The sequence below is a fragment of the Pithys albifrons genome, chromosome 19, assembly GCF_047495875.1.
Source record: "Pithys albifrons albifrons isolate INPA30051 chromosome 19, PitAlb_v1, whole genome shotgun sequence".
Classification (NCBI taxonomy): domain Eukaryota; kingdom Metazoa; phylum Chordata; class Aves; order Passeriformes; family Thamnophilidae; genus Pithys; species Pithys albifrons.
Genome location: NC_092476.1, coordinates 4396803 through 4412180, shown reverse-complemented (window position 1 = coordinate 4412180; position 15378 = coordinate 4396803). Strand labels below are relative to the sequence as shown.

General features: G+C 43.3%; 1 protein-coding gene across 2 annotated transcripts; it reads right to left on the bottom strand.

The window, feature by feature from the left end:
• Window positions 1-989: 989 nt before the first annotated feature.
• On the bottom strand, window positions 990-13649 carry SLC16A3 (solute carrier family 16 member 3). 2 transcript variants are annotated; one of them, XM_071573327.1, is made up of 5 exons: window positions 13502-13649; window positions 5727-5968; window positions 5146-5289; window positions 4017-4784; window positions 990-2886 (listed from the first exon to the last, which is right to left on the bottom strand). In XM_071573327.1, exons 2-5 carry the CDS (start codon window positions 5947-5949, stop codon window positions 2600-2602), a joined length of 1422 nt encoding a protein of 473 aa, XP_071429428.1. In that variant the 5' UTR covers window positions 5950-5968; window positions 13502-13649; the 3' UTR covers window positions 990-2599. The 2 variants fall into 2 exon arrangements, with proteins under 2 accessions (XP_071429428.1, XP_071429429.1); XM_071573328.1 differs by lacking the exon at window positions 13502-13649 and adding an exon at window positions 8650-8880.
• Window positions 13650-15378: the final 1729 nt, after the last annotated feature.

Here is a 15378-nt window from a genome sequence, read left to right as displayed (position 1 = left end):
GAACTCTCAAGCCTGCTAACTTTGATGTTGCTACGAGAGCTACATAAGGAGCTTCCCACCTTTGTATTGATGCTGCTTGTAATTAATGAAAATGGTAAAATATTTTATACGAAAGCCTTTTAAACTACTTAGCAAATTAAATTCTAACCCCTTTATTTCTTAGTCAATAAAGAGTCCTGTGATTTGACCACTCTTGTGCAGTAAAGGATCTCCTGCTGTCAAAACACCTCAGTCCATTGGTAGGTCTGTACTGGAAACACCACAAGAGAACACTGGCAGTCCTAATCAGAGTAATTCATCTTTGAGTCAAAGAAAAGAATTTGTATAGGCCATTAAGGCCCTTCCTGTGAGTACTAGTTTTACTTATGAGGTTATTTATGGTGTCTTGTTGAAATGTTACCGCTGTCTTTGTAACTTCCTCTTCTGCGTCAATCACATAAAATGGTGACACAACACTTCTTTTTTCCAGCTTAACCATAAAAGTATCGTGTACGGAAAATGAAACATGGTCTGGAAAGTCACAAGTGACGTTGTCACATACAAAGCCATCTCGACAATTTGCAGAATGTACAGAAACTTAAAATCGTGCCAAAACCCAAGATTAAAGGCATAACCATTTAGTTCTGTGATAACTGTGTAGCATTACTTAGCAAAGAAATCCAGTGAGAAAACCACAGGAAGACAAAAATGGCTATCTGAGAATCTGAATTCACCTTTGGAAACATTTCTAGTTTTTGCTTTTTGAAACAGAGCAGGGAACTCCAATCTGAAAGCTGTATCAGACCTTCATCTGAAGCAGCTTCTAGTGATAGAATGGATTCAATTTTTCTCTTGCCTTCTGGAGCTACCACTGTTGTGTTTCAAGGACCAATTTAGTCTTTAGCAAACTGGAGCTAAGTCCTGTGACTAAGCTTTTGTAACTGGGAAATGTCACTGCATTTCCTGCCACTAAATTAATAGAAGGTTTTAAAGTAACACAGTACATGTAATATAAAAATAATGAGTTTATTTGCAGCATCCATTTCTTTAATTTCTTTCCTAACTTTTCAATTTCTGTGCAAGGTTGTCCTAACAATGCAAAGCCATTTTGAAGAAACTACTGGAATGGAAGCTGGTATCTGAGATAGTTCATTAGAGAATGGTTTTAGCACTTTGTTTCTGTTAAAAAAGGTAAAGCATGAAACAATTAATGATGTTAATTAAAAGGTATATAGGGTTTTAAGGGATTAGCGTCTTTAAGTTTTCAGAAATTAAGCAGAACCGTTTGGGCACCTGGAAGTCCGTATTCCTTTGTTACCAGTAAGAAAACTGCATCTGTTACATTTAGCCTGTTTTGAAGATTGTTACTGCAGTCACAAATCCTGGACAGATTTTTGTAAGCAGATCTGAAAGGTGAGCTGCAGTGGCATGATTTTGTACAGAAAAGTTACATTTCTTGGGTGTGTTTGGGTGGAAAAAAGTAGAATGCTTTCCTTTTGCCTCCCTTTTATATTTCAGTGCAATGCTGTCATAAATACGATCGGCAGTTCTGTTAAGCTTCCTCAGCCAGCAGGAGTGGCACTTTGAACTTCCACAAGTTTAAGCAAAAGGATAAGGAAGTGGGATAAATTGGGGGGGTGGCGGGAAATAAGACAAAAACCAAACCAAACCCAAACATGTGAAGAGCTTCCTGTGATGCTAACATTGCATTTTACATTTTGCATTGGCTAACGTGTTTCAAACTAGTCTCTTCCCTAAGTCTACCCGCTGTAATTTATAGGATATCTGGAAACTTGCACCATTTCTTTTATATATAAAATGGACACTTTTTCAGAATATTCTACTAAACCGTGTCAGTCTTCACCATGTCACTTTTCAGTGTAATATTTTTAATGCTCTAGGGAAACAGTATATGTAAATGTAGGCTGATTTTCTTTGCTTAAGGTCTGTCAGGATCAATTCTGCTCATTGTTTTTCTTTTAGTACTGCCTCAGAGTACCACTTGTGTGATCTGCTGAGGACAGTATCTGTAATGTGCTTCTCCACAAACAAGATTTCCAGATGATAATTACAAGGGTTAAAGGTTTAGACAGAACTCAGAAATACGTAAGTCAAAATTACAGATATTACCAAAATTAAACTAGGGCTGAGTTAATTAATCTAAAAAGTCTAAAAAGGTAAGAAATTCAAAAACCTAATAAAGACTTTTAAGTTCCTGAGATTTTTCTCCATCCCAAACTCTTTTTCCCTTCACAAAGAACACAGGGAAATTATATTTAGCCATACAACAAAACAATTTCATCAATATTGTTTGAAAACATAATATACTTTTCCTATGTCTCTTCAAGTGAGCAGCTTCTGGTGATGCATAGCAAGAGCCTACTTGTGTTTATAAAAGCTTTTTAATTTACATAAAAAGTATAACCACAATGCTCCATCTTTTACTGATGAAGCTGATTTTCTGATAAGAGGCTGTCCAGCTAATCAGCTTCCAAAGAGATCTGATGAGCTGACTAACCTCCAGTTACAAAAGCAGATGACCCAGCCCTAAACTAGTTGTTTCTAAAATAAATAGTTGGAAATCTTTCTTTTCTAAACACTTTTCAGTTCCCTGTCGTGTTCACACACACGTTTCTGGGTTAGTTACAACTTCGCCATTTTTTTCAGGCTCATCTTTCAGAAACTGCTCCACTTCAATAGAGTCCACCTTGGCATCTTCAGGAATTCTGTCTTCAGATTTGTTTAATTCCTCTCTTTCTGCCACTTCTTCTTTTGTATGTGGTTCTTCTGATTTTTTCTTAATGCAGAAGAAATTTCCCAAGGCCAGTACAAGTGCTGAGGTGGTAACTTCAATTCCAGCAATAATGAAAACAAACATGTACCTTCCTGTTGCATCCAGGAGTTTTCCTGAAAAAGGCAACATTCCAGGTAATTACCAAAAGTGATTATCTTGCAGTGAATATTTTCTACTTTTTTAAAACATTTAAATTACTGTTGTCTAGAATTACCATGACTATCTATCAGCAAGGTTTTTGAAATAGGATTTTAACAAGTTTATAACAAAGTATTTCTCAATTATTTCAGTTCAATTTAAGTCACTGATATTATATCACATCCCAAAACACATCCTCTGCCGTGCACACACACAGTCATGTAATTCAACTGAAATCAAACAAGCCTAGCCTTTATATGCAAGAGATGAGACAAGTGCTATGTTTCTGACACTTTAGTAAAGTTAAATTTTCATAGGACTTGTTGGATGTGAAAGATCAGATAGGAGAATGTGAAGAAAGTGCCTCTCAACCTAAAGATCAGAGGAAGTAGTGCATAGTACTGGATTTCTCATGATGGGGGTTCTGTCACAATAAAAATACTTCATGCTTTTTAGTGTCTGGTGTAAACAGTAAACATTTTATGGCAATGAACTGCTGGGGTTTGGGAAGCAAAGTGTGTTTCAGTTCAGGATCTGTATTCTTTGATGAGTAATTAATTTTCATTTTTACTTCAAATTAATGGAATTTGACTGTTTTGTCATGTTTCCTTATTCTTGGGTTGTGAGACAAGGGCAATAGAAGCAGTCTACCTTCCTTAAGGCTGTTCAGTTTTATAGTCCTCCTTGTAAGGGTTTGGTTGTTTTTTTTTTTTGCTTCCTTCTGTGTTTTCTTTCCTCCTCCAAATCTACCATGCATATAGAAAAACTATCCTAGTACTTTCCAAAGAAAATGGACAGATTTCATATTCTGAATCCCAGTCAGATAACTACCAATAAGAGCTTCAGTGCAGGCTTTCAGAGGAGACTTAGTGGCATCTCCAGATGTCAATTTAACCAATACTGATACGGATCCAAGGAGAAGATTAATCCCACCTCTTCTTGGTCTAGTTCAGAGTGTAACTGCAGAAAGCCTTTGAAGCATGTGCAACTCTGGCACAATCTGCATTTCTTGAGTGGCTCACATCCTTTTCACTGCTCCCTTACATTTTGTGTAAATTGGTGCAACGCGCGTGATTTTGAATTCTGAACTGAATGGAATACTTACCTGCTGATGGTGGACCAACTAGAACAGCCATAGCTTCTGCCAGGAGCACTAAGCCGATAGCACTGGAAAACTTGTGCGTACCAACAATAGCCATGAGAACTTCAAACTGAAGAGCCCCTACCATTCCATAAGAAATGCCAAAGAAAATGCAAAAGACCACCAGTCCACCATAATCAACAGACATAGAGCCCATGAGATCTGTGAAACCGTTGAAAATCATAGCAAAACTGAAGAGGTAGACACAGCGTGGTCTAACCCATTTAAGACCAGCTACTATTCCACAAATAGGCCGAGCAAAGATATCAATGAATCCCAGAATAGTCAGAAGAAAAGCTGCTCTGGTGTCTTGATACCCTAAATCCTTGGCATAGCTCACAACAAAAACTGGGGGAACGAAGAGGCCAAGCACCATGATAGATGCTGCTAGGGCATAGATTACAAAACCACCATCTTTAAACACACTGAAATCCAAAAGTTTTTTCTTCACTTTCTTCTCAGCTGGCTCTTTGGTAGCTTCAGACTTTTTGGGTGGCTCCAAAGGTCTCATTAGTGCTCCACATACACAGCAGTTGAGCAGCATCCCACCCAGTATAAGGAATCCTCCTCTCCAGCCATACTCGTTTTGCAGTTTCTGCCCCAGTGGTGAGAGAGCACAAAGGAACACAGGACTCCCAGCAGCAGAGAGCCCATTGGCCAGGGGCCGCCGTTTGTCAAAATAACGGTTTAACATGATGAGTGAGGGCTGAAAGTTTAGTGCCAGACCCAAACCTGTAACAGAGGGTACATAAAAGTTAATGCTGGCTTACAATATCACTAGTAAAGACATTATAATTACAAGTTTTTCTGACTCATGACATAAATGAAAATAGTTTTATTCCAAATGGACAAAAGAAATCTAAGGTAACATTTTTAAAGCGTTTCACCTCCATAATATTCTTGTATTTTATGATTACACTTCATGCTATTAAACATGGATAGCAGAAATAAATGACAGTTTAATTCCACATTTATCTGCCAGCTTTATTAAAACCTGTTCAGGTGATCCTGATGCTTCAGGTGTTTATCACTTACAGAAAACTTCAACCTGAAGCTAAGACAAAAGTCATTTTCAGCAATGCACACTACTTACCAGTAATGACACCTGCAGTTAGATAGATCTGAACAATGCTTGTGCAGAAGGAAGCTATCACCATGCCCATGGAGGCAAAAAGGCCACCCACCAGCATGACAGGACGACAGCCAAAGCGATTGACACATACACTACACAGTGGACCTAGGCAAGAAAAGCAAGTTAGAGTTGTTAAAATAAATGAACTTTGGCAATTGGTTTTATGTCACTTTGCAGTTCTTTGGTGGACTTCACAGTGTTAGGTTTATGGTTGGAGTCAATGATCTTAAAGGTCCGAGGTCTTTCCAGCCTCTATGATTATTTCCTCTACAGTCAAATACTTAGCTTTTCTGTCTTCAGAGTGCTGTGCAATTTTTCTTTTTCATCATCTTTAATAACTACTGAGTTACAGAGACTCTTTTAAATCCAAGCTGGATTTAAATAACATTTTGATTTATGTGATTAATAGTAATTCTTCTTTGGAATGCTCTACTTGTACGCAAGTCATGATAGGCAGACATGATACATGCTATAAATGGCTGTGTGATTTACCAACTTCATTGTATGATACAATACTGTTTCAAACACAGATATCTACCCACCTGTTCCATATAGCATGGCCAAGAGAATGGAGGAAATCCATGCAGTGTCACTATATCCAATGCCAAATTCCCGGATAAGTTCTTTAAAGAAGACACTAACTGCCTTAGGAAAGGCATAGGAGAATCCTGTGATGATAAAACAGCCAAAAAGGACAGCCCAGCCCCAGCCTCCATCAGGGGCTTTAACACCAGATGGACCATCATCAGCTACTACAGCTCCCATGATGAAGCTTGCGTGTTCCCTAAGAAACAAAAAGCAATTAGTGTCTATAGACATTGAGATGATTATCTACCAAAATCAGCAAAAACTGGACTACAATTGGGTATAGGACTAATTTAAATAGAAGTCATGAAGATGCACTACAATTGTAACTATTCCTTTTTCCAGTTCTTACAAATCTTGCAAAAATGCATAAAAAGGAGACGCGCACATCTGTGTTTTAAATTAATGTCCTCTCACAGCACTCAAACTCAAAACTGGATTTCAACCAAATCAGTTTTATAGGAAAACTGAAGCCATTACAGCAGGTCAGGAGTGTGTTTAATTTTTACAGCTATGTGTTAACTACTGTATTAAAGTCTGTGGGATTTTTGTTACAAGATCTTGTTACATGAAGCTCCTGGACTATTTGTGTAGGAGACCTGGCGCATCACAGGAATTCTGTGCAACAGTGGACTAATCAGCCTGGCTTTTTATTCCTATAAGGACAGCCATACAGGCCTGCTAATGCTGCTATCTTGAAGAGATACACGGATCCCTTGAGATGCTTGTGAGCTATCAGTAGCTGACACCCATCAAGCAAGTACCTAAGTGGAACTGCAGAGCAAATCTGCACAGGCAGTTTTTGTGGATGCTGGGAGTTAGTAAACTGCAGCAATTCAGTACCACTGCCTGCCTGAAGTAAATACTTTCCATTGTTGTTACTACATTATCAGTAAAAAATTTAATATTTGATGAATCTAATTTTTCACATCTTCTATATGCAGTCATAAGCAGCTTTGCAGCTAAAAAATAAAATGCCAATGTGTAACGCTACGAAGTCTTAGAGAGATGCAAGGTGAAAAAAGATACAGAAAAGGCACATAAAGTGTCCCTGTATGGGGAGAGTGCAGAGAGGAATTGCATCACAGCACTTTGTAGGGTCTCTGTAGCACAGAAGTCTTGAAAATGTTGAAGTGAGCTTCAAACAAGTTACACATGAAATCTTACACGTACAAAAAATTGCCCATTTCTTTAAAGTGCAATTGATTACTCCTATTGTGTCAGTGTTTTCTATGATAGTACCTAAAAGAGGAGTGCAAGCACAGTTGCACATCAGGCGTGTTCATCACTGAAGAATACTTCTGCTTTCAACAGAATAGGCTTGTACAGTGATTGTTATAAATTGGGAACAATGTACTTCTTATATCTCCTTTTCAGAACCTGAATATACACAACGATCTGATGCAGACTGGTCTAGACAACTGAGCATCAAATGGATAATGGTTAATAGGCCTGTATGGACATACCTACTATGGGCATTTAGAACAGCACTCCCACTTCTTGGAAGAAACAACTTTATATACATGATAGAGAAATAAATCTGGCCACATGACTATTGCTGTTCTATTACCCTGGGCTGTATGAGGACAGTTAAGTCTCATAGTACCAGCTTCACCTGTTGTTTTCTGGAAATCAAATACAAACATAAAGCAATTCATCATAAGTCTACACAACCAGAACATAAAATGGTTTAACAAGAAGGGAAAGAGAATACCTCAACAAAACCAGTCATTGAGGTGTCTGAGGCCACAGGTGGCTTGTTTGCTGAGTGCTGTAAGAGTAAGTAAAATATAGCTTGGTAGACTGGGCAATTTCTGCAGCAGGCTTTGGGTAGCTAAGTAAGCCCTAGGATGCATCTCTGCCAAGACTCCTGACACTGGGATCTGTCCACTCTTCAAAATTGTTTTTCCCAGTAACTTCAGCTTGATACAAGGTATAAAGCATTGTTCAATTAAGGATTTCTCTTTTTTTAAAGGAATAACCAGACAGCACAGAGTAGCTGCACAAAGTGCAATCTTTTGTGACAGTGGCAGCTCTCTAGTATTGATAACAGGCAAAATGCTGATGGAAGTATCTCGGCTCAAATATATAAAGAACAGGAATAAGATGTAAAACTGGAGGAATCCAGGGGGTAGGAGGAATCATCACCTGCGCTGCTTCCAAACTGTCAGAACATTTCATTGGGAGTGAATGTTAAAAATGTTGGTTGTGGGGATTTTGTTCTTTTGCATTAAATACCTAGTAGCAACATAAAGTTAGTATAACACATGAACATGCTTCGCTAAAAAATAGCACCCAGCAATCTCTCCAGGCTACTTAAGAGTGCTGGATACGGATATTCAGTGGGTTACGGGCACTCCACCCCCGTGCTGCTTCCTGCACATGGGCGCCGACAGTGCTTTCCTGTGTCCACAGCGAGGGTGTTCAAAAGGCTCTGCAGCCCCACAGTGCAGAGCCCCGACAGCAAAGGACCCCCGCGCCATCTGACGCGGCGAGCGGCCCTCAGAGGAAGCGCCGTCAAGAGCCCGTTGGCAGCTCGCTTGTTCCAGGGCACAGAAGCGCCCCCAGCCCCGCGCTCCGGCCGGGCTCGCTTGTTCCCTCCCCAGGAGAACCGTTCGAGCCTCTCCAGGGCACAGAAGCGCCCCCAGCCCCGCGCTCCGGGCCCGCCGCGGCCCCGCGTGCCCCGCTGAGGCGGCGCCGCCGCACCGAGACGTGCGGGACGTGACTGGGCGAGGGGCGGGCAGGGCCGCGGCAGCCGCAGGACCGGCCCCCACACGGGGGGGAACCAACATCCTTCTCCGCGGCCGTCCCTCCACGCGCAGCAGAGCAAGTCAGCAGGTAAAAGAGAGAAGTCTATTCTAGCTGCCCTACGGGACTTACCATCTTTGCTATGAGGAACAGTTTTAAGTTCTGCTGTGATGAAAGACCAAGACGTGCTGATGTGAGGGAACCTGGCCTACTTTCCAGCATTTCATAAAAATAAGCCTATGGGGAAACAAACAGTATCATCCATTTACTCTTCTTTCCATCATGTGTTACCTCATTTGACTAAAAATATGCATAAACCAGCATAGCAGATCTTCAAATGCCTTCCTTTTAAGAGTGGTTTATATTTGCACACACATCAAAAAGAAACCTCTCTTACGAGGAAAGGCTGAGAGAATTGGGATTGTTCATCCTGGAGAACAGGATGCTCTGGGGTAACCATATTGCAGCCTTCCAGTGCCTGAAGGGGCTACAAGAAGGCTGGAGAGAGACTTTATTACAAGGGCACATGGACAAGGACAAGGGGGAATGACTTCAAACTGACAGATAGTAGGTTTAGGTTAGATACTACAAAGGAAATCTTCCCTGTGAGGGTGGGCAGGCCCTGGCACAGGTGCCCAGAGAAGCTGTGGCTGCCCCATCCCTGGAGTGTCCAAGGCCAGGTTGAACAGGGCTTGGAGCAACCTGGTCTGGTGGAAGGTGTCCCTGCCCATGGCAGAGGCTTGGAACAAGATGAACTTTAAGGTTTTTTTCAACCTAAACAATTCTATGATTCTACCATCAATATTATTCATTTGGTTTTGTCCATCTGTGCTTCATGTTAACATACCAAAATTAAAATACTATCAACCAGAAGGAAATTAACCCTTTTTCTGTAAATATAGCAGAAGATTCACTTCATCCTGTTGCTGTGTGCCTTACTAGGCTAGTCAGTATTCACCTCCTTAAGAACTAATAAGGAAGTAGTGCAGAGATTCCCATGTAAGGTATGCAAACAAGGGTAGTGCTTTTATAAGGTCTGGGCTTGCAGTTGATTTGCACAGGTAAACTTTGTATTATGATTTCGCTTCAGTGCTGGGATGCTGTCAAAGCCTGCTAAGAGAGGAGGCTGCTGAATTAACTATTGCAACAGCTTGCTTTGCTTTCTGCTTTTGCTAGCTCGGCCTTGTTTGTAGGCAGAAGGTTATATTTAGCTGTCTGCAGCTCAGTTTCGTATCTCCAAAAGAGACATGATAGTATTGTCAGTATTTGTTCTAGATTCCTTCTGTGGTGAATGGATCCTTGCTCTGGTAATGTGTAAAACAAAGGGAGCAAACGTAGTTAAATCTGTGGGGTTTCATCTTCCTGATACTATCTTCCTGTTGCTATGGAAACTAGTACAGGCTCAGGAGGAAGTACTAGGTGATGGTAGGTAGCACTGTTTTGGTGTGATGTCTATAAAAGGGAAACATTTGTATTATAAAAAGGAGCAACAAGAAATAGCAAGATCTATTATTTGTGTTTAACCAATACTCTCATTGGCCACATAGCAGTACTTCGTGGTATGGGTAGAAAGGACATTTGTGAGCATGTAAGCTGACCTATATAGCTTGAGAACTTCCCATTCTCAAGAAGAATTAATTTCTTCTAACTGTGGCAAAAATCTACCCAACCTTGAATTCTTATGATACAAATAAAAAATGGTTATAAAAAATAAAACATGAACTTCCAGGTCAGGAACCCAGTTCAGGCTGGAGTTCAGTCTGGAACTGCACCAGGTTAAGAACTGAATAATTACAAAATAAGGAAAATTATCTAAGCTGAGAAATGTAGAGATCCTCCTTTAGCTTCTTATTTGTGGAGTGAAAATAATTATTCTCTCTTCACAGGGTGTTCGGGGTATGAATACATTGAAAAGCATTCACTGCTTTTAATAGACAGTCATAAACCTCCCATATTAGCCCAAGGGTATTAAAATCTAAGCAGACTAAACGAGATATGTATGTTATCATTGGTTTTGAGTGAAGAATCCTAAGACTAACCAACTCTACTGAAATTATGCAGATCACTTCTGCAAAAATATTTTAATATTCTTGACCCTTGTGACATCCCTCCATATATAGAACAACTACCCTGTGCATTGGCATCACTGACATCTGCCTATTCAGCATGATTTAAAGTCTTTCTTGATTCCCTAAACACTAATGCATATATCTTTAAATCAAATTTTATTTATTACAACTCAGGTACTTCATAGCAGCCATTTTGATGGGCCACTGGTATAACACAGTAGTGCACTTCTTGTGGCTTACCTGCTTAAATACACATTCATTCCAAAGGCTGCTGCAAACTTCTGTTCCCTACAAAACTATTACCGTATGTGCCAATGCCTACCCTGACCTCCTGTTCTCCCCACAAAGCCCCCCCACAGGGGCTTCCACTCTCCCATTTTGGCCTCCCCTGTGTTAACAAAGACAGTTTTCCGGATCCACTGCCTTTCTTAAGGGTTTCCCAGCTTTCACCATTCTCTCACCTCTCTCTCAAAACTCCGAGGACACTTTTGTGCTGTCTGTAGCTGTAAGTCATGTTCCATAGCAACACTTAACTGTCAGTCAATCTCCAGTCCCCCATTTAGTCTGAAAATGTCTAAGTGTTCACTGCTACACCACAGTAACATTTGTCACAATTTGCGAGCAGACTGCAATGACACAGTAAATTCACACTGCAATTTTATGTGTAGCAAAGAACACTAACTAGTCTAGGTTCTGTTATCTGGGTAAAGTGCTCTCCAGGGAAAGTTGTGCCTGTTTATTTGTTTGTTTATTTTATGTAACAAAAAAGTTAGAACCCTGCTCTTTACATTACTTGGGAAAACAAATGTACTATAACAATAGCATTAACAACCTCCATGGTTCTTGTATCTATATCAACTGTATCTATGTCTCCAGTTTCTGGAGCAGTGGATTTATTTTTCTAAAGCCTACAGGGTTTTTTTACACCACAACTGTTACCTTAAGTGCATTAATATCAGCATCACATGAGCACCTGAAAATCAGAGAACATGCCTTCCATTTTATTGGAATCATCTGACTGCTTTCCACATGCTTTCAAAAATATAAGTTGCAAAACCCCAACTTCAGTTGAATACTCACAACTCATTTTCATGTGTCATGAAAATTAATTTCAGCCCTGCAGCTATGGTGGCTTTGCAATGTGTTGAAGCTTTAGAAAAGCAGAAATTCTTGCCAGTTGTTTATAGTGAAGTGTGCTTATATTGTCTAGTATAAAACTAAAAGGTGACAGAGCTAGATAAGTGCTAATTAAGGGTCTAGTCCTGTCACCAACTGGACACATGTGCTTATTTTTGTGGAATACCATGGAACTGATCCTGATATATAAAGCACTCACATGCACATGCACTGTGTCTCAAGCCAGGTTAGCACATACAGCTGAATATAGTGAGAAAAGATCATCTGGCTCAGAGGTGTAATTTTACACAATCACTTTGGACAGTGCAGCTGCCTAATAGGGTGTCATACCCTGAGATATGTGAATTCCCACTTCAGTCACAATTGAAAATGTCTTAATATTTTTATAATATACCTTGTGTTATACTTCTGACTGAACCACAACAGGTGTACTGTACTAACAGATTCTGGTTTACATTTTAAAACGGCTGACTGCCACACCGCTTCCTCTGAAATGCCCATTGCAAAAACATACATCGCTTTACTCTGTGATATCCTAAACTAAACGGTTTTCCAATTGCTTTGCCCAAAAAGCACGCAAATCCGCTGCCCCAGAGGAGCACATTTCCCCAACCAGTGGTAACGGTCTGCGCCTGCGAGGAGATGTATTGCTGCAATTCAACTCCGCCTTTGTCCACTTTTTCCTCACGGAACCGCTTAGAATAAGGCAAGCCACAGACCCTTCCCCGTGGATTGCGAGCAGCGGCAAAATGGGACTCCTTCCCAAGAGCTGGAAAGGGGCTGCGGCGGCCGCGGCGCGGGGCAGGAGCGGGGTCGGGAAAACAAAGGTGGCGGTTGTGGCTCCGCCAACGGCCCCGGCCACGACCGCCCGAGCGGCGCTCCGGGGCGGGCACGTAGCATGATGCTCGCGAAGCCCAGGGAGGCGCCCCACCGTTCTCAGACAGCTCGCTGAACCGAGTAATGGAGTTCATGCCCGGGGCTGCCACCATGTCTGACGGATCCGTGCGGTCGCCGCTGTGACAAAGAACTCCGAGATTCACCCCCCAGGGTTCGACAGTGAAACAGGTGAGCCGGAACGAAGGGACCGCGGAGGCGAGGCTTTCGCGGAGATCCTCCTAGCCCAGTAACGGTCTGAGACCAGGGATGACGGGAACAAAACCCGAGCTCGGGGGTGTCTCACGAGCCATCGGGGTGGCACTGCATACGTGCGCTGGGGCAGGCGGCACCGCGAGCCGAGGCGTGACCCGGCCGCCAAAGGGGTAAGCTGGGGCAACGCTCTCCAGTAATGGGCAGAGCGGGGCTCGGTCGCCAGCACTGCTTAGCGCCCGGACAACGCGTTCAGGCCGACGGCGGTAAGGGCGTTTGGAGACCCGTACGGCAACGCGGGTTTCCTTGATGAAGAGATGCGCTCCCCTGGCCCCATGCACGGGGACGAACGCAGCCAGCGGGACGGCGCCCCGACGTCCCCCGTGAGGCGGCGCCCAGGGGTGCGAAGACAGTCGGCGTTGTGCCCACCGCCGCACCGGCGCCCAGCGCAGCCTCGGGGCGAAAGATGAACCCGCGCCTACCGAGCTGCACTCGCCCAAAGCTTAGGAGCCGCTCGGGCGCATCCACCGGTCCGGACAGCCCCACGCGGAGCTGCGCCCTTGGTTAGCCCGGCGCGTTCGGGTCGGCTCACGCGGCCCCGGACCCCCCTCTCCCCGCGCTCCCCACGGCGTTCGGCCCCGTGCGCCAGGCAAGCGCTCCGCACATCGCTCTCGACAGCTCCGCCTCAGTACCTGAGTCACGTCCCGCGCCTCACCGCGAGGATGCCCGAACTCTCACCGCAGCCGCTGTCCCCGTGCGCCCGCACAGACCCGCCCCAGCCCGTCTGGTCCAGCCGGCTGCCGAGCTCCGGCGCGGCGGGTCTGCGACTCTCGCCCCTCCCCTGCCACAGCGCTGGGTCCTCCTGCCGTCGTGACTCATTCCCGCCGCTACGGGTTCTCCCGCGCAGGGCGGCCGCGTGTGCGCGCCCCGGGGCTGCGCAAGGCGCAGACTTTGCGCTGCTTGCGCGGGGTCAGCGCGGGACTGGGTCCTGCTGGCGGGGCCGCTGCACCGGCTGGCCAGAGGTCCGGCGGAGCAGGACCTGAACTGTGCACTTCAACGTGTGAGAAATTTCCCCTTCTCTTAAATTTAGAAGACGGCAATAATCTATGAAACGAAGGAGGTATAACAGAAAGGAAAGATTTATTCTCGCGCGTCCTGGGTACCTCAAACCGCAGGGGGTCTGGAAGCACACCTCGCGTTCAAACCTCGCGCTTTTTGTAGTCTTACAAGTCCCTGCCTGTTTTCGTCAGATAATGCATATTCATTGGCTTGCTGGTCTCGCCCTAAAAAGTGTCTTCTCCGAAAGGAAGAGGTGTCATCCTCTTTTTAATTGCCTGTAGAGAATTCTCCACACAGGATGGAGCGTCTCCTTTGTTCACTGAGCCAGCCACGTGGCAAAGGGGGGTTCCACATTTTTGTTTTAGGTACTTCGTAGTTTCCCTTCCCCACCCCTAACGGTCCCTGGTGCCAGGTCAGGCAGGACCTGGTACCTTACAATCTGTGCGGTACGCCTATAGGTTCCCTATAAAATTAAAACCATATAAAAAGAAAAAGAAGAAACCCTTGATTTGGTAAAGAATGATAAAAAAATCCCATCTTGGTTCAACTAATTTTGCTTGTAATAAGACCGTGTTGGTTTATTTCTCATAAATGTATGAATGGACTTCTGTGGCTGACGTTTGTTCTGCGCTACCACTTCTGTTTTCCAGGGAGTGATCACAATTTCTTCATTGTCTCATGTGAGAACGACTCTCAGGATCTTTCTTTCCTGCTTTGTTGTTTTCTTAGGCATTTTGTGGGTGATATTGTGCATTCTGCAGAAAACGTACAGGCTTCCCTCCTGATCCTCTACCAAGGGAGTACTCCCTGCAAACATGCTTGCTTGAGACATCTCCTTTTACATCAAGATGGACTGAGCTTTCTGTACTCTTTTGTTGTTAATCTATGATTCATACAAATGTTGGATTATAAAACTGAGCGTGTGTTCATACTGCTATTTAGCATCTTATGAAAGTTGTGGTGGGCTTCTCAAGTGCACTACAGAAAGCATCACTCCTTGGGGTCCCTGGTGCTTAGGAAATTCAGAAGTAGGTTCTCAAATTCACTTTGTGTAGACTGTAATCTTTTTTACTCACCATCAGAGTTTGCCCATTTTGTGTGCTATTGACTGACTGGTAGCTCAGTTACTCACTGGGGGAACTGACATGCATTTAACTGTGACTAAGGACTGTTTGAAGGTACATTTGAGAAGCTGACTGCTAATTTGAAAGAGGGGGTAGAGGTGACAAAGGGTGGCAAAAGGTAATGTGATTGATAGGTTAGGCAATGCTGAGGTAAGAGGAAAGGGAAAAGAGCATGCCAGCAGTCAGAATAGTGTATGAATTTAGAGATTTTTCCACTGTGTTTGACTGCCATGAGTGCTCTGAGAGGCCCACTGCAGAATGTAAATTATTCTGGGACTTGCACTATAATTTTTATGTGCTTGAGTTTGGAAAATCATTTGAAGCCACTTTTCACTATTGTATTTTAAACCAGAGGTTGTCCATATAAGTAGATGAGTTAAATCCCC

Excerpts from the sequence above, each read along its gene's own strand:
- SLC16A3 (XM_071573327.1), bottom strand. The coding sequence starts at position 5,949 with ATGGGAGCTGTAGTAGCTGATGATGGTCCATCTGGTGTTAAAGCCCCT. Across the intron at positions 5,290-5,726 it reads GGCCATGCTATATGGAACAG|GTCCACTGTGTAGTGTATGT; the intron begins GTGGGTAGATAT and ends TTTCTTGCCTAG. Across the intron at positions 2,887-4,016 it reads AGTTGGTCCACCATCAGCAG|GAAAACTCCTGGATGCAACA; the intron begins GTAAGTATTCCA and ends TGCCTTTTTCAG.